Source organism: Haliotis cracherodii, unplaced genomic scaffold (assembly GCF_022045235.1).
Source record: "Haliotis cracherodii isolate W230 unplaced genomic scaffold, xgHalCrac1.p SCAF_13, whole genome shotgun sequence".
Classification (NCBI taxonomy): Eukaryota; Metazoa; Mollusca; class Gastropoda; order Lepetellida; family Haliotidae; genus Haliotis; species Haliotis cracherodii.
Window position 1 is genome coordinate 15,088,123 of NW_027266268.1, and position 25,266 is coordinate 15,113,388.

The 25,266-nt window shown below is 42.0% G+C and overlaps 2 protein-coding genes across 2 annotated transcripts; one reads left to right on the top strand and one right to left on the bottom strand.

Moving 5' to 3' along the window:
* The first annotated feature begins 6,149 nt into the window (after positions 1-6,149).
* Positions 6,150-19,174, top strand: LOC139458965 (uncharacterized). Its single transcript, XM_071240406.1, has 4 exons — positions 6,150-6,396; positions 7,582-7,764; positions 15,998-16,240; positions 19,141-19,174. The coding sequence occupies exons 1-3, from the start codon at positions 6,150-6,152 to the stop codon at positions 16,219-16,221; spliced, it is 654 nt and encodes a 217-aa protein (XP_071096507.1). The 3' UTR covers positions 16,222-16,240; positions 19,141-19,174.
* LOC139458966 (Golgi-associated plant pathogenesis-related protein 1-like) lies at positions 18,942-22,604 on the bottom strand. Its single transcript, XM_071240407.1, has 3 exons — positions 22,379-22,604; positions 20,911-20,988; positions 18,942-19,093 (listed from the first exon to the last, which is right to left on the bottom strand). The coding sequence occupies exons 1-3, from the start codon at positions 22,602-22,604 to the stop codon at positions 18,942-18,944; spliced, it is 456 nt and encodes a 151-aa protein (XP_071096508.1).
* Positions 22,605-25,266: the final 2,662 nt, after the last annotated feature.

A 25,266-nucleotide genomic window follows, 5' to 3' on the forward strand; every position in this document is an offset into this window, starting at 1 on the left:
CAAACAAACAAAGGGTACCACCCGTGTGAGATGAAAAAAGTATCAAATACAACTTTTGAAAACCTATAAACAAAATCGTTAAATTGAATAAACATTGTGATATGGAGGGTAGGCCGAGAGGTTAGTCGTGGATGTGTTATTGCAGTATTGTTTATAGTCAAAACATGTCATATGGAGCAGGCGCGTGTTTCATTAGTCATCTGTGGTTGTAGAGTAGGGGTTGTAAGGTTTGTGTTGAGTTGACACTATGTCCAGTGATTCATATAGGTGTGTGTGCGTGTGTTTATGTGTGCCTGTGTGTGTGTGTGGTGTATATAGAAGATAAGTGTTTTCTAAGGCAAATGTATTTCAGTAGGAAGAGTGCAGCCATACATGGACTTGGTTCCGGTGTATATAAAATACCAGACCGCTAGTCATGTTAGGTTGTACATCCGGGGTAGAATAGGTCTTCAGCAACCCATGCTTGCCGTAAAAGGCAACCATGCTTGTCGTAAAAGGCGTTAAACAACAAACTATCAATCAATCAATCTTTTAAAACATCTTCAAAATGTCCACGATAAAAAGGTGTTAATTGTCGATGGCTGCTTCACCATATTCCTTTCTCATTCATACAAATAATAGTTTTGGAAATCCTGTATTTAAAGGCATAACATCCATGATGTATGTCAACGATGTCCAAGGTCAAAGTTTACATTTGTAAATTGTGCGATGCCACTTAAATCAATTACAAATCCGAAATGTAGGTGCCATTAGAATGTGAAGCATCTGAATAGACGAGTCTTCTTAAAGTTGCATTACCTTTTTAATAGGTAGTCAGAACAAAATCTTTGCTTATTCATGAATCAAAGATTGATTGATTTGTTGTTTAACGCCGCACCCAGCTATACAACGACGGTCTGTAAAATAATCGAGTCTGGACCAGACAATCCAGTGATTGACATCATGAGCATCGATCCACGCAATTGGAATCGATACAAGCATCAACTAAGTCAGCGAACCTGACCACCCGATCCCGCAAGTCGCCTTTTACGACAAGCATAGTCGCCTTTTACGGCAAGCATGGGTTGCTGAAGACCTATTCTACCCCGGATCGTCACGGGTCCATGTTATGAGGCATGATATGAACATATGAGTATATTACTGAGGATGGGACAGAAAGCTTATGGTTTTGATCTGTGCATTTTTGACCATCCGATCCCGTAAAAGGCGACTAACGGGATCGGGTGGTCAGGCTCGCTGACTTGGTTGATACATGTCATCGATTTAAATTGCGTGGATCGATGCTCATGATATTAATCACTGGATTGTCTGGTCCAGACTCGATTATTTACAGACCGCCGTCATATAGCTGGAATATTGCGGAGTGCGGCGTTAAACAACCAACCAACCAACCAACCAGATGTTTGCGAAAAGGGTAAGCATGTCCTGTCGTACCGGTAGCACCCGCCACTCCCACAATTAAAAGGTAAGTGTTTGTTTGTTGCATAGCGACAAATGTGGTTAACAGAATCCCTGTAGGTTTTCTTTGTCAGAATAAAAAGAAATATAATCTACACAGAACCGGCTAATAAATAACCTTCGATCGACAATAAATAATTAGTGAAAGAAAACTGCACTTGTGAGATGAAAGCTTATAGATACATAAGAAGAACAGGTTAAAGATAATAAGACAATGAGCTACTTCAAAACTTGTGACAACATCCGCTTAATCACAAAAATATATGTAGTAGTATAGCAACTCTATTTTGCTGAATTCTGATAGGAATAAATGTTATCTTCTAATGGCCACACATCTATTCGGTGATTTTTTAAACATTAAATCCCCCGTGAGGATTACCGGTTAGAATTGGTCCAAACAGCCTTTACTTGTCGTAAGATTGGTTTGGTTGGTTTGTTGTTTAACGCAGCACTCAGCAATATTCCAGCTATATGACGGCGGTCTGTACATAATCGAGTCTGGACCAGACAATCCAGTGATCCGGGGTAGAATCGGTCTTCAGCGACAGACTCGATTATTTACAGACCGCCGTCATATAGCTTGAATTTTGCTGAGTGCGGCGTTAAAGAAAAAAAAAATCATCTACAGTCCGTACTTAAGCCGGTTTTATAGTGCAAGCCCACTGAGATTCCATGCCACAGTTCAACATGGATACTACAGTCAGACACAGTATACTCCGAGCTGACTAGTCCTTGCTTTATCCCCTTAATACCGAGCACCAGGCATGGTAACAAAAATACCATTCTTTAACGTCTTTTGGTATGACGCGGCCGGGAATCGAACCACGTACCTACGTAAGGAGGTGTGTAGTCAAAACTTCATTCGAGTGTATTTATGTGTTGATAGCAACATAGACACTTCGGTCTTATGGTGTACAAGCCAATTTCCGCTGTAAAACCAAGTACACCCCATTGACACTGACGTTCTACGATGACATAATGTTACGTCCTACAGTGATGCCCCAAAGTGCCATAGTCCTACAATGACGTCATAACGTTACGTTGTCACAGTGACGTCAAAAAGTGGCGTCGAAAAGTGACGACCGTCATTGACGTCACAGTAGCGTCCTAATATCCCTCAGTGTCTGTGGTCTTACAGTGTGACAGTGGCGTCTTACAATGACGGCCAAGAGCCTGTCGGTGCCGTCCTAATGTTATGACCTACACAGAAGTCAAAGGTTAACAGTGACGTCCTGCAGTGTTGTGGTGACCCCCCACAGTGTCATGGTAATTCCATACAGTGACGTGATTTCATACAATGTCAGGGTGACGTAATACAGAATGATGGTGAGGTCCGCCTGCGTCATGGTGATGCTCTACAGTGTTGTGGTTGCGCCCAACAGTGTCATGGCGACGCCATACAGTGCACTGGTGACGCATACAGGGTCATGGAGACGTTTTGTGAAATCTGTTCAGTCCAAGAGCCTGCTGTATGTGCACACGTTATGAATAATCATAATGACTTAAAACACGGCTTTGATTTAGCTAATATTGATGACTAGGAGTTAGCGACTCTGGTCTATGGTTCCGTTATTCCACAGATTGATTCGAGCAGGATGTACACGCCCGATCTGCCGAAATAGACTACGGCTGCGGACGTAGCTCACCCGGAAATACCTTTCCATACATATCCTTTACCCTGAATTGAAAATACCGCCTCCGTCGTCTAGTGGTAGAGCGTCCGCCCGGAGAGCGGAAGGTCCGGGGCTCGATCCCCTGCCACGTCATACCAAAAGACGTTAAAATTTGGTACTTGTTGTTACTCTGTCTGAGGCTAAAAGAAGGACTGGTCGGCTCGGAGTCAGTTTACTGTGTCGGAGTGGGTATTCATGTTAAACTACGGCATGGTATATCAGTGAGCTAGCACCATAAATCGACATCAGTCCGGACTAATACAAGCAGCCACACAAACACACACACGTACATGCACGTCGTTATATAAGTGCAATAATCTTGGACGCGAATTTAAGCCCCATTTCACCTCACCTCTGAATGGAACTGGGTATGCAGAGACAGTTTCAGAACGTATTGTGTGCTGCATGCTTAACTGCACTAAATGAGAACTAATATCGGGGCAAGCTCAACTTAAAAATGATAACTACTTGTAACGCGTACTGTAACACAACTACAGTAAACTACGGTTATAACGAACTCAAAGGGACCACCAATTTTAGTTCGTTATAACCGTAGTTCGTTATAAACAGATATACACCTTTTTTCAACAAAAGGCCGGGACTAAAAAATAAGTTCGTTATATCGGTCAGTTCGCTATAAGCGTGTTCGTTATAACCGTAGGTTACTGTAGTTCACATATACTGCAGTGGAACATGTGCTGCTCAGCAAATTGAGTTCTCCTTTATATTATTGAACTCGAACATGAACTTTCGCAATAATATAAATAGGAACTAGTTTTGCTCCAGCAGCACGTTCCACTAGTTGTGAACTAGTTGCACTGTGGCTGTACGTGCTCCACAACAACCTAACACATGCGAACTAGGTGTGCTCCAACAGAACTCCATATATCCGATAGTATTGTTTGCTTCATATTGCCAAGCTAGAATCGATTTCAATTTTGCGCGAATAAATCGACATGTAACCATGTGGAACTCCACATTGAAAACACGGATGCTTTTTTTCTTTTATTTGTCATGTAAACATGATATTTCGTCGCAACAACATTTTACACAATGCATCAATGCAAAACGATATAGCAAACATGTATAAACTGATTTTATCAAGTTTGGCCTTTAAACGATGAGACAAAATGTCTAAGACGGCGAGTGCGGACGCCATTAAAAGAGACCAAGGTTATAGGACCCGTGAAGATTCCGGGGTAGAATGGGTCTTCAGCAACCCCTGCTTGCCGTAAAAGGTGACTGTGCTTATCGTAAAAGGCGACTAACGGGATCGGGTGGTCAGGCTCGCTGACTTGGTTGATACATGTCATCGATTCAAATTGCGTGGATCGATGCTCACGATATCAATCACTGGATTGTCTGGTCAAGACTCGATTATTAACAGACAGCCGTCATATAGCTTGAATATGGCTGAGTGCGGCGTTAAACAACAAACCAACCAACCAAAGTTTCATGATCGGTCGATAGTTGTCTTCACTACTTCAATATACGTTTGTTTAAGAAGTGGATATTGTATTTTCCGACCTCCCCGGTTAACCCAGCGGGTAGTGGGGTGAAGGCAACTGCAGCATCACTGGTGTGACTCTGAATACACACATCTTTAATTTCAGACAACACTCCCACATCGTGTATGTGGTTGGTTGGTTGGTTGGTTGGTTTAACGTCATAAGCGGGATTAGCTTTAGTAAAATGTAAGTTGCCTATATACCGAAAGATAATTTAAAGCGACGTTGTTTAAGAGACGGCACATCAGCCTCCACAAACAAACTGTAAATCAGTGAAGGTCTAAAGGCTCTCAGGCAAAGCCCCAGGCCATGGTGGTGAATAGGATCTAAACGTGCTAAATTACTGTTACAAGCCTCACTATATAAATGATGGAGCCCTAATCAGGTTTAGAGCGGATCAGTGCTCGGTATCGTTTTCTGATCCCCTCTCCACTTTGAATTTGAAACAACTCTTAACTTATCAAATGTCTTCCGGCATTTATTCTTCAAATATTAAAATCTCCCACAAAAAGCGATCAATCTATTGAATCATATTAAAACCTTTGATAATCTGTTAATATTTATGCTAAATAATGTGACAGACAAAATACTGCCTTGTGGGACAACCTGATCCTAATTATAATGATCAGACAGGGTTGAACCCACGCGGACTTGAAATTGCCTGTCACTCAAAAACTTGGATACATTGTGGCAAACGGCCTCTCATTCCAAAATAATGCAAAACTTTTAAATAACGTGTTTCCATGCATGGCGATATGCTTTTTCTAGATCGATAAAGACAGACACTCCTTGTTTGTTAATGATGGCATTTTAAACGAAGCATTTCAAATGTACTTGATGATCGATGGTACTGCTATTTTCTGGAAACCACTTTGTGTATTGGTAATTAGATTGTTAGTTTCTAAGTACAAAACTAATCGATTAATTCTCAAGCGTTCCAAGGTCGGTACTGTGAAAGGTTGGTGTGATCTCGTGTTTAGGTATTGGGACAGCTATAGCATAACTTAGTGAAAAATGAAATTTCCCTGATGTCCAAATTTCATACAAAGTAAGGTGTCCAAATTTCATACAAAATAAGACCCGTGAAGATCGGGGTAGAACAGGTCTTCAGCAACCCATACTTGCCGTAAAGGGCGACTATGCTTGTCGTAAAGGGCGACTAACGGGATCGGGTGGTCAGGCTCGCTGACTTGGTTGATGCATGTCATCGTTCCAAATTGCGTGGATCGATGCTCATGATGTCAATCACTGGTTTGTCTGTTCCAGACTCGATTATTTACAGACCGCCGTCATATAGCTGGAATATTGCTGAGTGTTTTTAAACAACAAACAATATAAGTGAACGTTGAGTATCACATCAGCTAATGTTGATAATTAAGTCTCTGACATACTTCGATCGTGTTCACTCTTCCCACCGTATTGATCCCGTGAAATTCACTGCTTGGCAGCCTGTCGATCTCAAGTTGCCTGCGTGAGTTAGGAGTGTTGGGGTTTGTTCGATCAGTGTAAGATGGAAGTGTTTGGGTTAGGCGTCGTGTTGATGCTGACCAACAGGATTTCCGTAGACGACCACCTTGGTCCAGCCACTGTTGTCGACGGCGTTGCCGATTGCCTTGTCCACTGCTACCAGAACGTGACGTGTTCTGGGGTGTTCTATAATGACGTTGAAAAACTCTGCTTCTCATCTCTAAAGGTCCATATTATACCAAACCGCTTAGTCGCTGCTCCGGGAGTCAAGCATTACGGCTTCACTGCAGGTATGGTATGTCCAATGATGAGTGAGTGAGTAAAATGGGGTTTGATCCGGGTAGGAATAGGTCTTCAGCAACCCATGCTTGCTGTAAAAAGGCGACTATGCTTGTCGTAAGCGGCGACTAACGGGATCGGGTGGTCAGGCTCGCTGACTTGGTTGATTCATGTCATCTATCCCAATTGCCTGGACTGCATTTTAAAACAGATATGTCCCTACATTCTAGAAACTGACCAGACTCGAAATAATCGTGTCTGGAACAGACAATCCAGTGATTGACATCATGAGCATTAATCCATGCAATTGGGATCGATGACATGCATCAACCAAGTCAGCGAGCCTGACCACCCGATCCCGTTAGTCGCCTCTTACAAGCATAGTCGCCTTTTACGGCAAGCATGGGTTGCTGAAGACCTGTTCCACCCCGGGTCTTCACGGAATCCGTGTGAATGACAACAGTTAGTTTAATTATTTTTGTCTTTGTGTACATGTAAGTGAAATATATTGATGACACGTTCTTACAACTTAGAGACCCCTTCTCCACCGACATAGACACTAATAACATGATGAAACAGAGACTGAAAATGTTGGTTGATGGTTAAAGGAAGCTATGTATAACAAAGTTCAAAATTACACCAGTAGTTTAGATTATCTAACAAAATGGCAGCAGAGATGGGCATCATCCTTAAAAGGACGTCATCTTTATGGCATCGATCCTTTTATCACTAAATTACACATATCTAGAAATAATCGGAGAGAGGAGGTTCTCTTAACCAGACTTCGTCTTGGGCATTGTGGTCTTGGTGCTTATCTAAATGTTTTTAACAAAGACATTTCTGCACATTCTACAGTGTGTAATGAGCTTGATAATGTAGTTGAGTCTCTAACAGTTCTTAATATTGACTTCTCTGGTATTTTATGTTCTAGGAATATTGTTCACAATGACGTTCAGAATGTCATTCTCGCTTATATTAAAGCGTGTGGCAGTTTTGATACTTTATGAACTATCTAGGTACTTAGCAAACCTTTATTATGGGCAAGGTGTAAATGGGCCTAGTTGCCCGAACACCTATAAAACCTTTTAATGATCAATCATCATTAGATTATCTATATAGTGAAGTACAATTTAAATGTCAGTTCATTTTTTCCTCATTAAATTTTATGACACTGTTCCACTTTCGTATGTTTTCAGCGGCTTGTCCATATGCTAAAGGTTACACCTATTTTAGAGGCGCCCAGTTCTGTATGAAGAGAATAACACACCCACATACGGCGAACCATTCCATGGCTGAGCTAAAATGTAGGGAGGACGGCGGAAGGCTTGTTCGTCCACGTCAACCCATCCACCAAATTGTCACGTTCTCTTCTTACTTTGGTAAGTTCTTTTAAATATACCATTTACCTCAGTCTAAGATCGCCTTATATATGTTCCATTTGTTTAAATACTTGCCGTAAAAGGCGACTATGCTTGTCGTAAAAGGCGACTAACAGGATCGGGTGGTCAGACTCGCTGACTTGGTTGACATGTCATCGATCCCAATAGCGTGGATCGATGCTCATGATGTCAATCACTGGATTGTCTGGTCCAGACTCGATTATTTACAGACCGCTGTCATATAGCTGGAATATTGCTGAGTGCGGCGTTAAACAAACCAACCAATCAACCAAATACCCAGGAACAGTGTCCATCCATTGCTTCGTTTCGGAAGCAATTTGTTGAGTCGTGTCATTCTGCTCTTGTAACGAGTCTTTGGTATTTATCAATATATATCATATACCTTATTACAGTCGTCTCAACAACAAGAGTCTAAGATCGGCTAATATATCGGTTCCATTTCTTTGTTTGTTGATCAACGCCGCAATATTCCAGCTATATGACGGCGGTCAAAAAATCGACCCGCCAAGATCCTGGGTAGAATAGGTCTTCAGCAACCCATGCTTGCCCGTAAAGGCGACTACACTTGTTGTAAAAGGCGACTAACGGGATCGGGTGGTCAGGCTCGCTGACTTGGTTGAAGCATGTCATCGATCCCAATAGCGTGGATCGATGCTCATGATATCAATCACTGGATTGTCTGGTCCAGACTCGATTATTTACAGACCGCCGTCATATAGCTGGAATATTACTGAGTGCGGCGTTAAACAACCAACCAACCAACAACCCAATACCTAAACCCGGACGAGATCATGCACGATCATGTCCAATGCAATTTGCAGATTGTTTAGTAGTCAGTTAAATTTTCCTTCCATTTTTTTATATTTTTGTAGATCTACATATTATGGGTAACTGCGTTGTACAAAGCATATTTCAACATGTTTCCTTAAAAAAATGACTTCAAAGCGATCTACCACTTTGATAATAGGTCCGTGGGAAGAACAGGGTGTATTCTGGACATATCACTATTGATTTTGGTTGTTCAGTCCCGTTGTTTTATTAGCAAGTGGCGATAGGTAAAGGAATCGATCAAGTGGGTATGAGTGAGTATGTTTTACGACGCTTTTAGCAATATTCCAGCAATATCACGACGGGGGACACCAGGTCCAGGGCCAAGTACAATCTTAGCGCTAAGATCGCTTTGTGCAAGTGGGCCCAGAAATGGGCTTCACACATTGTACCCATGTCGGGAATCGAACCCGGGTCTTCGGCGTGACGAGCGAACGCTTTAACCACTAGGCTACCCGACCGCCAATTTGATATTCTGGTGATTTTCCTTAGAGAAAGGATTTATTTTCTATGACTGCTTCAAAACATCTAATTTTTTTCCCTGCGAATAATTTGAAACGAAAAAAACCAAACATTGTTACAGAACATGTTCACGGTGTACAAAACATTCCTTGAACATGCTGAGTGCGGCGTTAAACAACAACCAAAAGGATACCCTGAAAATACTTTTGAGGTTAAAATACGTATGTGCGGCTTTAAGATATTCTGAGGCCCCAAGATTATTTGGTGATCTGTGTTTGGTTGGTTTATTCATTATTTATTCACCCGGTGTCATCACTGTTTGTTTTTTGTTTAACGCCGCACTCAACAATATTCCAGCTATATGACGGCTCCCCGTGGCGACCCGGGGAAGATAAACAAGAATGTGTCCTCAGCACCCACTTGCTGGTCGTAAAAGGCGACCAAAGTGGGCAGCCTGTTTGCCGTGGGATGCGACCCTGTGTCGGCAGAGGAAGGGATTCTGGTGGTTGAGGGCGACGGAGCCGGCAATAGTGCTCCTTAGTCCAACACACCACTTCGACCCTAACTTTGCCTAGACGGGCGGTAGTATGGGCCCGATTCTATCAATCGGCTGGTCATGTCACGCCCTGTGCATACACTATTTAGCACAAACTTTTGGTTTTCAACAATAAATTTATTCAAGATGTCTGAAATATATGTATAAATCTATAAACTTGCTCAGAGCCCTATGCCCGGAAGGCGGTGGCTCATGGGCCAATCTGGTGATGCTGACCTCCGAATTCTGTACTTCTCCAATTGATTGTCATGGGCCGAACCAGCCTGACCTTTAATTTTGGTAGAATGCTATAGCTCTTCGTGTCAAATTTGCTGTAGTATACCACCCCTTTATCCCCGGTCTTTGCAGCATAAGACTGTCCTTGTAGACACTCCATGGTGGGCGGGGAAAACGGGTGCAGAATTACTTTCCTTTCGACATGGCTTCCCAACACCCTGGTTCAAAAAGACGTCACATTGAATCTGAGACTACTACGCCCACTCGATCTGACTATTGGCCACGTTTCTTGGTTATAGAAGCTGAAGACAAAGAACCAATGAAATTGAATCCATTTGCTATCTCCAAAGGTATCATTGGTATCTGCGGAGAGGTTACAAATGTCACAAAGCTTCGTTCTGGCTCTCTCCTTGTAGAATGTGCACGGAGACCTCAATCTGTCAAGTCTTCTCAAATAAATGAGTTTGTCATTGTCCGTGACAGAGCTCGTTGCCTGTCCGGCATGTCCGAAGACGATATAGCCAAGGAACTTGACCAACAGTCCGTCACAGCTGTCAAACGATTCACTGTAAAGAGGGATGGCGTGGTCCAGCCAACCAACACCTACCTCTTCACTTTCGCCCGAACAACTATCCCTCAATCGATCAAAGCTGGTTACTGTAACACCGGAGTGGAGGTGCATATCCCCAATCCACTCCGGTGATACACATGGCAAGCGTTTGGACATGGATCTAAGTCCTGTCATGCCTCTGCTGTTTGGATGTGAAGTGTGGAAACTGCGGTGGGAACCATATGGCTTCCGCAAAATCCTGTCCTGTGTGGAAACGCGAGTCCCAAATTATTAAAGTCAAAACAGAACAAAATGTCTCGTACCAAGAAGCTAAGAAGAGAGTTGTAGGTCTTCCCACACCCACTTCCACTCTCTCTTACTCTGCTGCTGTCTCTCGTCCTCCTGTCACTACTTCCTCTATCGACTGCCAGACTGATCTGACATGGGTCAAGTCTGTCCAGCCACTTCCTACTGCTACACTCTGTGTACCAGCTGTGACACCTTCAAAACAAAAAACTGTAAAAACTGTTGAGTCTCAGACTCCTAAACCTACATCAGAACCAGAACCAGAACCAGAACCAGTTAAATTGTCAAACAAGGAAAAGAAATTATTGAAAAAGAAGCAGCTGAGAGAACAGCTGCAAACACCAAAGACAACCTCTCCTTTAGAGGTCCCAGTAGAGGTCCATAACTCCTTTGGTCCTCTGGACATGGAGGTAACTCCATCTCCACATGATACCGATAGGAGTACCACAAAGTCTCCCTCACGTTCGCGTGACATTTCTCCCGTGGAAGCACCACCATGAATCCACAAAACATGATACAATGGAATTGCAGAGGTATTAAGAAGAATTTTCATGAAACACAACTTTAAATCCAAGATTTTAAAACCGTCAACTTTTTGTCTCCAAGAAACATATCTAAAAAACAGAGATCTATTTGATATCCGTCAGTACAGTTCTTACCATTCGTTTTCCCCTCATGGCATTATCCATAGCCCTGTTCCACTCAATGCTACTCTACAAGCCGTTGCTGTCCGTGTTACTTTGAACATAGTGTTTACATTCTGTTCATTGTATCTTCCACCTTCCTCAACAGACCGGTGAATATTCAGGGGTAGAATAGATCTTCAGCAACCCATGCTTGCCGTAAATGGCGACTATGCTTGTAGTAAAAGGCGACTAACGGGATCGGGTGGTTAGGCTCGCTGACTTGGTTGATGCATGTCATCGATCCCAATTGCTTGGATCGATGCTCATGATGTAAATCACTGGATTGTCTGGTCCAGACTCGATTATTTACAGACCGCCGTCACATGGCTGTTATATTGCTGAGTGCGGCGTAAAACAACAAACCAAAGCCTTCCTCAACAATCCGTCAATCAGATCTTCAGACTTTGAACGATCAGCTCCCGAAGCCCTGTATCATCATGGGCGATTTAAACGGTCATAATCCCCTATGGGGGAGTACTGACACAAATAATAAGGGAAAAAGTCCTTGAAGATTTTATCTCTAAATCTATTATTTATGCATCTTCAATGATGGTAATACCACATATCTTCATCCCGCCACTGGCACATACTCTGCCCTTGACCTTTCACTGACAGATTCAAATATTTTAAATGAATTTGAATGGTCGGTCCATGGTGACCTTTGTGGAAGCGACCATTTTCCAACGGTACTTACAACTATTAATCCGTCTGACGAACCACCGTCAACAAGGTGGAACTTTACAAAGGCCAATTGGTCATTATTCCAAACACTTTGTTCTGAAAAACTAATACCCGACAGTTTCAGGAATGTTCCTGATCCTATACAACCTTTTTCAGATATATTTACTGCTATTGGAGACGAAAACATTCCTAAAGTCCTCTGCAAACCCTTATATAAGTAAACCATGGTTCGATAATAATTGTAAACAAGCCAGGAGAAATAGGAAGAAAGCTGAAAAATATTTCCGACGACATCCAACTGTCTACAATTTGAATAACGTTAAAATCACGGGCGCTAAAGCGAGACGTACCTTTAAACAGAATAAACGTGAATCCTAGAGGAACTATATTTCAAAAAGTAATTCCCGCACACCTATGTCCAAGGTGTGGAACATGATTCAAAAGATTAAAGGCAACGTATCCAAATCTGGAGTTCACCATCTCAAAGATGGTAATACACTTTTAACTACTAAATCCGAAATTGCCAACAAACTTGGTGACACTTTGGCAAACCATTCCTCATCATCAAACTATAATCCTCAATTTTAGAGGTTTCAAAAACAGCAAGAAAAGAAAAAGTCAATTTTAACTCTGATAATGGTGAGGACTATAACGAAACATTTTCACTCCATGAATTATATACTGCCCTAGGGCAATCTCATGACACTGCAGCAGGAGCTGCATCCACTATCAGCTCCTGAAACACTTGCCGGATTCATGTTTGGAAACGTTACTTAGTATATTTGATGAAATATCGACAACCGGAAATTTCCCTTGTTCGTGGCACAATGCTATTATTATTCCTAGTCCAAAGCCTGGACGGGATCACACAGATCCATCCAACTACCGTCCAATATCATTAACTAGCTGTGTTTGTAAAACCATGGAGCGCATGGTCAACAATCGATTAGTCTGGTACCTGGAGACCAATAACCTCCTGAGTGACATCCAGCGTGGTTTCCGTAAAAAAGAAGTACCATTGACAATTTGGTGCTTTTATAATCGTTTATTAAAAATTCCATTGTCAACAAACAACATACTCTATCAATCTTTTTCGATCTAGAGAAGGCATATGATCCAACGTGGAAACATGGTATTTTAAAAGATTTGCATGAATTTAGATTGAGGGGCAGATTACCTCAGTTCATGTCTCAATTTTTAAACAACAGACAATTTCAAGTACGAGAGGGATCTACCCTGTCTGATCGTTTCGATCAAGATCAGGGCGTCCCTCAAGGCAGCATATTATCAGTCACCCTTTTCAGCATCAAAATTAATAGTCTCACTAAAGTATTAAACAATAGCGTCGTTGATGGTTCACTTTATGTGGACGATTTCAACATTTCTTGTCGTGGTAAGAATATGAATACAATAGAAAGACAGCTACAGCTCTGTCTTAACAAAATTCAAAAATGGGCAAACGAAAACGGCTTCAAATTTTCTAAATCCAAAACAAACTGCATTCACTTTTGTCGTAAATACAAACCTCACAAGGATCCAGATTTATTTTTAGATGGTACTCCTATCAAGGTAGTAGAGGAGGCCAAATTCCTGGGCCTCATATTTGACCGTCATCTCACATTCTTACCACTCATTAAATATCTCAAGGCAAAGTGCCCGAAGGCTCTCGACTTGTTAAAAGGCGTTTCAAATTCCGAATGGGGAGGGGATCAGATCACCCTCCTTCACTTGTACAGATAGTTAATACGCTCCAAACTAGACTATGGTTCCATTTTATCTATGGTGGAGCCTACAAAAGCAATTTAGAAAAATTGGACACTATACACCATCAATGTCTAAGACTCTGTCTTGGAGTTTTTAGGACCTCTCCTGTGGCGAGTTTGTATGTGGAGGCAGATTGAACCTTCGCTCGAACTGCGCCGCAATATATCGCTAAATTGCACTCAAATAAATCTAATCCAGCATACAATTGTGTTTTCCACCCTCAGTGTGAAAACCTGTTTCTAAATATTATATCACCTTACCGTCTTCTCCTCCCTGGCAGATGGTGAAGCCAGAAGTAGACCTCACTCTGACGGATAGGTCCGTGCTCTGACCAATCTAAAAAAGTTGAATACCAATCCTTTGGTATATCAATTACGCTCCAAATATAATTCTCACAGGTCCATTTTTACAGACGGGTACAAGGATGGTGGCAAAGTTTCAAGTGCCACCATCACCGGATCCTGTACTGTCTCCTCAAGAATCCCAGGATTTAGTTCAATTTTTACTGCTGAGGCCAAAGCTATCCTAACAGCTTTGACCTATATTCAACAACAAAACCAATCTAAAAAATTCTCTGATTCGTTATCTTGCCTTCAGGCACTTAAAAGTGTCTCACCATTCCACCCTATTTTCCTTGACATTTTAGAACTCTGTAATGATCTTTCCACTGACAAATGTGACATCGTCTTTTGCTGGTTACCAAGTCATGTAGGCATAACAGGTAACTCAAAAGCCGATGCTGCAGCTAAAGCAGCTCTTGACAAACCGTTATCTCCACTTCTGATCCCGTACAGTGATTTCAAACCAACCATCAAATCTTATACTCGGGATCTCACGTAAAAGAGATGGGACACCCAAGTAGGAAGCAATAAACTACACGAATTGAAACCAACAATCGGTCATACCTACTTGGGTTGTCAAACAAGACATGACGAGGTCGTTTTACGACGGTGTCGTATTGGCCACAGTCGGTTTACACACGAATATCTGCTTAAGACAGATGAGGACGAACCTCCTAAGTGTATCCCTTGTGATGAAAGGTTCACCGTCAAGCATATATTGCTTGACTGTGTGGACTTTGCAATCGCAAGGGATTCACATTATCAAAGTGTAAATCTACAAGATCTCTTTTCCCGTGTCAGCGGGCATCTCATCATAAATTACTTGAAAGAAATTAGTCTGTATAATAAATTTTAAATATGTATGTGAATAATTAAATGCTTGTTTTTAATTTTGGTGTGATGCTACTATTAACAGACATTATTGAAGGTTGTATCCAGGAGGTTAAAGTACCGTAAAAATATTGCCCCCTGCATGACACGTAATCCTATCATAATCAATGTAACTATCATCAACCAGTGTTTTTAAGCCAACTCATTGATGAGTATTTTTTAATATTGGCTAGCATTATGCACAATCACCAGTGGCTAAAGTGATGACGTAAATCCTGCTGGGGTATCATGCAGGAAGTAGAGCTACTGTAAGTCCCCATGATCCCCAGCGAGGTGACCTAGCTTTGGTTACTGGTGGCCTATAACCCGTGTTTTATAACTGTATAAATAATATTGTTATGCTCAAATATGTTTCATGAATTGTTTCAAAATATCGTATGCTCAAATATGTTTTACAACTTGTTTTTAAACAAAACTTTGCATCAACGACTAAATTGTAAAATATATTAACTTGGTCTTGTCGCTATATGGCTGAGATAATGCCGATGCGACGTTAAATTTTAACTCACTCACTCATATGACGGCGGTCTGTAAATAATCGAGTCTGGACCAGACAATCCAGTGATTGATATCATGAGAATCGATCCACGCAATTGGGATACTATGACATGCATCAACCAAGTCAGCGAGCCTGACCACCCGATCCCGTTACTCGCCTCTTACGACAAGTATACACCTGTACCTGACTTTTACGGCAAGCATGGGTTGCTGAAGACCTGTTCTACCCCGGAATCTTCACGGGTCTCACGCAGTTGGAATACGATGACATGCATCAACCAAGTCATCTCTGAGTTTCAATTATCCAGTAAGAAAATTTTCATCGTTATTTTGCTTACGCGCAGTGGAATTTGTTTCGGTGGATAATCGAGACTGACTATTCTCTGGCGTTGGCGTTTTATATTTAACCAAAGTTTGTCTTTGTTCCCATCAGGATGTTTCTGGATTGGCGGATATAGGGATGTGAGCAACGATACCTACTGGTGGTCGGAGGGAGACGAAATTACGTACACCCCTTGGCAGCCTTCAAATCCAGCGGCATCGTCTACCAGGGTTAATCTGGCATCATGTGAAAACGGCTGGAAGAATTTGAACCCCATCACTGAACTGACGTACATGTGTGAAATACCCTTTGAAACACACGTGTGCCCACCATGACGGCCGTTTGTCAAACCAAGTACGTTATTACGCTTTTGTTTGTTGTTTGACGCCGCGCTCGGCAATATTCCAGCTATATGACGGCGGTCTGTATATAATCGAGTCTGGACCAGACAATCAAGTGTTTGACATCATGAGCATCGATCCACGCAATTGGGATCGATGACATGCATCAACCAAGTCAGCGAGTCTGACCACTCGATCGCGTTAGTCGCTTTTTACGGCAAGTATGGGATGCTGAGGACCTATTCTAACCCGGAATCTTATCTTCACGGGTCTCATCGATCCAATGACATGCATCAACCAAGTCATGAGCCTGTCCATCCGATCCCGTTAGTCGCCTTTTACGACAAGCAGAGTCACCTTTTACGGCAAGCATGGGTTGCTGAAAACAGATCCTCCCCGGAATCTTCACGCGTAACTAAACTTACAAGGGTTGAATGATAAATTGTATGCCATGACACCACATGGAACCAAACCACAATGACATCATTTTTTTTATATCAACCAGTTTAAATTTTCAAGTTCGATGCCGGAATGAAGTAACCGTAACTAGTCAAATCCTTGGCAAAAAACTGTTAACCTTATATGTTTTGTACGTAACTCATTGTTTTTTTAGAAAGGAGATCATTAACACTGGTAATCTATATTATATATATTTGGTTCCGTTTTGTTTTTTTGTTGTTTAACGTCGCACTCCGCAATATTCCAGCTACATCATAAACATCGATCCACGCAATTGGGATCGATGACATGCATCAAAGCAAGTCCGCGGGCCTGACCACCCGATCCCGTTTGTCGCCTTTTACAACAAGCATAGTCGCCTTTTACGGTAAGCATGGGTTGCTGAAGACAGAGTCTACCCCGGAATCTTCACGGGCCCTTTAGTTCAGCAGGCTACTGTTATGTAATAGCTGCTCCTATGTAACCAGAGAAGATCCGGAGTAGACTATGTCTTCTGCAACCCATGCTTACCGTAAAAGGCGACTGTGCTTGTCTTAAAAGGCGACTAACGGGATCGGGTGGTCAGGATCGCTGACTTGGTTGATGCAGGCCATCGATCCCAATTGCCTGGATCGATGCTCATGATATCAATCACTGGATTGTCTGGTCCGTCATATAGCTGGAATATTGTTGATTGCGGCGTTAAACAACAAACAAACAAAATCCTATGTAAATATGATTTGATCTAAAATGCCAAAGAGAACTATCCCCAAGTTACATCATTTTATATAACACACAAAAAAATGTAAATACCGTTAATATAATAAACCTATATGATAAACCACAACATACGGATCTGCATTACCAGATGTTTTGATAGCCATAAAGAAGAAAACCAAGGAATATGTGATTGGTTCACTCTGGCTTTATATACTTTTTGATACCAGATGGTTCTCTTTGGAATGACTATCTTGACTCTTTAGGGCTATGTGGGCTGGAGGTTTTGCCAGTTATATAAATATGTGTGTTATACTGAAACCATATGGTTGGGTTGGTCTAAGGCAGAGTACCTTTATATATGGGGATACACTCCTAACTCATTTTTGTGGGGGCGGTCGGGTGGCCTAGTGGTTAAAGCGTTGGCTCGTCACGCCGAAGACCAGGGTTCGATTCCCGACATGGGTACAATGTGTGAAGCCTATTTCTGGTGTCCCCGCCGTGATATTGCTTGAATATTGCTAAAAGCGGCGTAAAGCCATACTCACTCACTCACTCATTTTTGTGGCTATGTTCGGTATGGCTTCATGGTATCCGCATGATATATATTTCATGAATCGCTAAGTATATAAGATTTTACGACAGCTTCTACGACACGGTGTGATTCCAATAAAATCGACAAAATCCATTCATAATCATACGATGAAAGTAGAGTCCATTGTACGATTGCAACTATTTATACCACGAGCTTGCGTTTATGAATCACTATTACATAGTGATGATCCAAGGTGCTCGCGAAAAGCTGAGCGTATCCTGCCCCGCCTGTGACGCGGTGAACGGAGGTTAGGTTAATGATCGTAATTTCAAGGAAAAGTTTTATTATTTGAAAGACCTACAACCATGCCCATTGAAAGATATTATTCCCGAGAGAGTAGGAGTACAAGCGTTGATTTCGGTGTGATCCGGGGTAGAAAAGGTCTTCAATAACCCATGCTTGCCGTAAATGGCGACTATGCTTGTCGTTAGAGACGAATAACGGGATCGGGTGGTCAGGCTCGCTGACTTGGTTTGAAGCACCGTGACGTCAACGATCCTCGCAATTGATATCAATCGACCCGTGAAGATCCGGGGTAGAATATGTCTTCGGCAACCCATGCTTGCCATAAAAGGCGACTATGCTTGTCGTAAAAGGCGACTAACGGGATCGGGTGGTCAGGCTCGCTGACTTGGTTGATGCAGGCCATCGATCCCAATTGCGTGGATCGATGCTCATGATGTCAATCACTGGATTGTCTGGTCCAGACTAGATTATTTTACAGACAGCCGTCATATAGCTGGAATATTGGTGAGTGCGGCGTAAAAAAACAACAACCATGATATCAATCACTGGATGGTCTGGTCCAGAATCGTTTATTTACAGACCGCCGTCATATAGTTGGAATATTGCCGAACGCGGTGTTAAACAACAAACAAAACCTTTCCTTTAATATGTTAACGGGAACATACAACAGAGATATGTCAAAAAATCCTGTAACGATATTTATTCAAAACAAAACCACTTATTTTGGTGGAAATACATTGTCCTGGAATTGCCCCGTGTAGTTGCCTGGTGGAAGATAGTTGGCTACAACGTATATCTTCCCGTCGTCACCCTTAGCGATACCGACACCGAGTTCATTGCTCCCCTTCCATACCATTTGTGTGAAGTGACCTGAAATATACAATCACTAATTTTAATAAACTATGCTTAAATTTCAGGTCGGGTGTCACAAACGCATCACGTCATCACCCCTGGTAAACTGTGTTGGATTTGACGAACAGTATTTCAGCTTCAGTCGATCCTCGTTGTGTCGAACTTGGATTTATCGAATTCTCGGTTTGGTCGAAATCGCTTTCCAGTGCTTGTGAATTCTATATTTATCATCATATATACTCGGATGTGTCGAACTGGATGTGTCGAATTCCCGGTTGTCTCGAACTCAATAATTTGGGAGTGTACATGTTTATCACGGCGAGATGTTAGCCCCAAGTGATGCAGTTCTTCTACATTACATTTACCCCTTGGCTGTGTAACTCACAACAATGGGAGTGATGCAGACCCACCTAGAAACAGACCCGGGTTAGATTTCATCTTCAACAACCCATATGCTTGTCCATGAGAGGCGACTCTTGGCGCTGACTTGGTTGATGCATGTCATCGTATCCCACTTGCGTGGATCGATGCTCATGATATTAATGACTGGATTGTCTGGTAAGGACTCAGTTATATACAGACCGCCGTCATGAAGCTGGAATATTGCTGAGTGCGGCGTTAAACAACAAACAACATGAGAAGAAATCCTCAAAGTACAAGTTTATACTGTCCTGGAGGAAAATGTTCCCGTGCGGCACTGACTATCATTGAAAATATTGAATAAATGCAACCAAAAAACAATAATTGCGGCATTAAACAACAAACAAAAACAAACCCTAGAAATATCGTGGCGAATCTGGGATCCGAACACGGGATCACATGATTCTGGGTCGCTCGGCGAATAACGTCGCCTCAGATGACCGAGTATTCGTCAAAACTGCCATTTTCGTTATCCATGCATTTAAGATGATTGTTGGGTAAGTGTTGTGGTAGACTCGCTGACTTGGTTGATGCATGTCATCGTATCCCAACTGCGTGGATCGATGCTCATGATGTCAATCACTGGATTGTCTGGTCCAGACTCGATTATTTACAGACCGCCGTCATATAGCTGGAATATTGCTGAGTGCGGCGTTAAACAACAAACAAACAAACAAGATACCGTATTTCCTATTTTAGACGCCGGGACTCTAATAGAAGCCGGGTCGATTTTTCAGTGAAAAATTAGAAGCCGGGCCTCTAATAGACGGACTTCGAGAATTGATTGAGATATATCTACGGATATCTACGAACACAAAATATTTCCATTTCGTGACGATTCGGGACATTCGTGGTCATAGTGAAATGGGGGTATTAATAGAAGCCGGGCCTCTTATTGACGCCGGGTCAAAGGCCTGTCCGAAATAAATAGATGCCCGGGCGTCTAATAGAGGAAATACGGTAACTCCACATTTCAAAAAAAGAGTTTAAATATTGAGTGAATCCTGTTTTATGCAACAATCAGCACTACTCTTTCTATAGCACGACCGTCTCTTATCAACTGAATCTTGGACAAGCAGGAAAACGATCCATGCTGTCGGAGAACGATGACAGACCTCAATAACGTTGACACTGATACCCGACTCTCATTAATACTGGGGATTAATTTTGCCCTGCGGTTTACAAGGACAAACATATTTCATTCTGTTCCATGTTAGACTTAGTTCTCAACCAATATTGGTCGCCAGAGGGGATCTCCGTGACTTGGTTGATTCCATGTCATTGTACCCCGACGACATGGGGCATTCACCTAATTGCATCCATGGTTTGTCTAGTCCAGACTTATTTACATCCGACATCTTTTCGCAGGACTAATGCCAAGGGGCCAGCGCTGCGTGAATCAACAACCTACTTACCCGTTCCGCTTGAGAAGCCAGCTTTGTTGTAATCGTATTTGCTTATTTCACTGTACCACATATCGCAGGCTTCCTTTCCTGAAACAAATATTGTTTTGATCAGAGTGACTGAATTAGGCTTAATACTGTTTGGAGCGGTGTGTCCTCTAAACGTTGAAGGAAAGCCCAAAGTGATGGAGGCCGTATGGATTGAACAACAAGGATCATGATTAATGCAAATCTGGTGTTGATATTTGTTTGTTGTTAATATCCGCACTCAGCAATATTCCAGCTATATAAATAATCTGTAAATAATCGAGTGTGGACCCGACAACCCAGTGACTGACTTCATGAACATCCATCCACGCAATTGGGATTGATGACATGCATCAACCAAGTCCTGACCACCCGATCTCGTTAGTCGTTGCGACAAGCAAGGGTTGCTGAAGACCAGTTCTAACCAGGACTTTTGCGAATCTGGGTTCTAACGCACGGTATGTTGGTTGGTTGATTTGTTGTTTAACGCCGCACTCAGCAATATTCCAGCTATATGACGGCAGACTGTAGATAATCAAGTCTGGACCAGACAATCCAGTGATTAACATCATGAGCATCGATCCACGCAATTGGGATCGATGACATGCACTCGATCCCGTTAGTCACCTTTTACGACAAGCATAGTCGCCTTTTACGGCAAGCATGGGTTGCTGAAGACCTATTCTACCCCGGAATCTTCACGCAAATGGGATCGATGACATGCATCAACCAAGTCAGCGAACCTGACCACCCGATCCCGTTAGTCGCCTTTTACGGCAAGCATAGTCGCCTTTTACGGCAAGTATGGGTTGCTGAAGACCTGTTTTACCCCGGATCTTCACAGGTCGCACGGCATGTGTCTCTTGGCAGGGCCAAGCCACACAACTGTAAAAGTTAGACATGTTGTATTCTGAATGGACGTTTTACCCACATCTGGTTCAATATGTAACGGAGAAATCACGAGAATTCGCTGATTCCGAGAGTTGATTCTATTTTCAGGATCACAAGATTTCTCTGACTTAACTCATGTTGTGGTTGAAACCCAATTTCTCTACAATTTTTCATAATGACCAATAGTTGCGTCAGTTTTACTTGTTTAAAGTGTACGTTCATCATAGCCTGTGAATTCCTGGCTCAGGTTCGATTACAATCGAGTGATGGACATCATGAGCATCGATCCACGCAATTGGGATACGATGACATGCATCAACCAAGTCAGAGAGTCTGACCACCCGATCCCGTTAGTCGCCTCTGACGACAAGCATAGTCGCCTTTTACGGCAAGCATAGGTTTTTGACGACCTATTCTCCCCCGGATCTTCGGTCTGATGGTATAATAAACGTCAAATACTATTATTTACACTCTAATGCTAACGGTTAGAGATTCGCCTTTATGCCTCCTGTATGTCTTTGGAGAAATATGTAATAATAAATATTTTACGCTATCAACTTACCACTTAGAGTCTGTCCACCAGGTTTCCACGCCATGGCTATATTTTCTCCAACATTTTCACCACGGAAGTCACAATTGCTATGTTCAAATTTGCCGGAACTAGCTAGCTTGTCTGCCCATTTCTGCGCATGGGCAGTTAAATCTGCGTTGAGTTTCAGTTCCTTTACGCCATGTTTTGTTCGTACAAGATTGTGACATTGCACGACTTCGTCAACAAAAGTACCCATTGCTTTAACAAATAGCAATGAATCTGAAAGAAAACATAGTTATTGTTTACACTGTGTGTTGAAACACTTCGCATACCGAATTACCTCGATTAAACGCAGGTGCTCAAATAAACGTAGGGCCTCGATTAAACACCGGGTAGAGTTTTCCCAATTATTTCGCCTTTGCTATTAAACGCCGGGGGTATGGAGTGTCTGAAAGAAATGTACGCCCGGGCGTTTATTCGAGGAAATACAGTAATTAATTATAAGTTAATGTAATGTCAATAGATAAGTAAATATAACGGATAAATAAAAATAGTTTTATATTAAAAATGTGAGTTGTCATTTATCTATAAAAGTTCTTTACTCTCCTGAAGGGCTCCTAATTAATCATGTTCATGTCGGATTGGCCCACGGTATGGATCCAAAGTGCATTTACGTTGACAGTTAATTGTACCAATATCTTAATCTTTCATAATTTCCACATTTAGAAGTGTGTTTTTATATCACACATTTACAGTGGACTCTCATTTGATCATATATGCCATTGGTTTTCCGTTTTGCTTGAACTACGTGTATATCAAAAGAATGTATACTCTTGTTAACAGGTTTTGACCAAAATATTACAAACGTTATCAAAACGTTACTAGGCTGAAAACAGTTGCTGGAACAACGCAAACCTAATGTCGAAAACACAAATATGATACCTGTATCAATTACATCACGATCGAATAACTATTTCTTGTTTGTTTTCATGTTAGTTCCCATCAAACATGTGTGTATACTTTCTTTTGTCCGTCAGTGTATTTCCCATGATCTGTAGAACTTCGGGTTATTATCGTTGCATTGTATATAAAACAAACGTTGTTTGACAGAAACATCAGAAAGAACACTCACCTGGCTGTTGTCCGTTGACAATGCCAGCTCGTAAACTGACCTTGACTTTATATACTTGTGCGGCTAAGCTGGTGGTCTGTAATATGGCTTATAACCGACCAAAATGGGTTCATCAATAACCAATAGGCATTATGATAAGAACATTTACTGCACAACATATACAGTGAGGTGGGATTACACTAATCCTCAAATAACAATCGTCTATAATTAGTCAAAAACATGCTCTCAGTGCAATACCATTGTAAGCGGTATAATATTATAGACTTATCTTAAATCATTGTATGTCTTAAGATAAGTCTTTTCCCTGCGAAAGTATGTAATCCGTGGCACATTTAGACTAAGTTAATTTATTTGTTTGTTGTTTAACGCCGCACTCAGCAATATTCCAGCTATATGACGGCGGTCCGTAAATAATCGAGTCAGGGCCAAATAATCCAGTGATTGACATCATGAGCATCGATCCACGGAATGGTTTGTTGTTCAACGCCGCAAGTATGGGTTGCTGAAGACCTATTTTACCCCGGATCTTCACGGGTCATTCAGACTAAGTGACCACTTGGGTTTTGTCATCGTATCCCAACTGCGTAGATCGATGTTCGTGATGTCTTTCCATAGCCTGTGGGACGTTCTTCCACTCATTCTCGGTCATCTGTTGAACTTTCAAGAATTTGTGCCGATTCTATCCGTCACCACTCGCCCCTTTCCTGTTACATGCAAGAAGACTCGTCCCCCTATCGATGAATGTTATGTGCGAAAATACGACAAACCAATCAGAATGTGCGAATGACTTCAAGTTCTTCGTTAAAGACTCCCTCGGAAATAATTTCTGAGTTTACATATGTCTTGCATCTAAAAATAAACCCAAGACACAGTTAAATGAGTTCAATAATACGGTATAATTCCGCATGTCTAGATGTGCTTTAAATTGCATCTGAAATACATGTAATATATGGGGAAATAAATGTGAACCATTACGCAACGAGTTGACAATTGTTTTAGGTATGCCCGTTTGCGCTAAGACGGAACCCGGTCGAAAAAATGGACAGGCGAGAGGCACGAGTCGCCATTCGGCTTGTCCCGGAATAACACGAGTTGGTCACGAATGGTGCCGATTCATGAGTCGGTCGAAGTCCGGGACAGGTCGTTCCGACGTGACCTGTAATTGAATGTCCTCAGATCTTTGTGTAGAGGTAGCGAGCACTAAGATCTTGTTGTAATGAGATCGGTGACAGGTGTTGGTGAAATTCCAAATCCCGCGACTAGTTTCGTTCGTGAGGTTCGTTCGACTTTCTTCTGCTCAAAACAAAGTCACCGAGAGTGTATACACATATACAGAGGTCTCAACTAGTTACTGATGTTTACATCACTGTTTTAGTCAGTCGGACCACGGCTGACAGCGCCTTTCTTATTGCATATCTTATCATGACTATTGCTCATCCATTGACAAGTTGTTTGATAGGCATTGCCTTGGAAGTTGGCGGATGACAAAGTAGGCACAATTTATGGACAACAACTTCTTTATTTACTGTAAAGGGAACGTTCCGGTATATATTCTTATACCGTTATTGTCATCCTAAAACCTTGACTAACGACGCTATTAAGATCTATACCGAAACGTCGCCTTTAAAGTGAATAAAGATGTTATCCATAAATTGTGTCTATTTTCTAATCCATTGACACTGGTTAGACTGGCAGCTTTGACTTGGAGTGTTTGTTAAGAGCTCTTGGTCGGATATCAGTGGCTGTAGGGGTCCCGTCTGATTCCGTCGCTGGGGTCGGTTGCTTA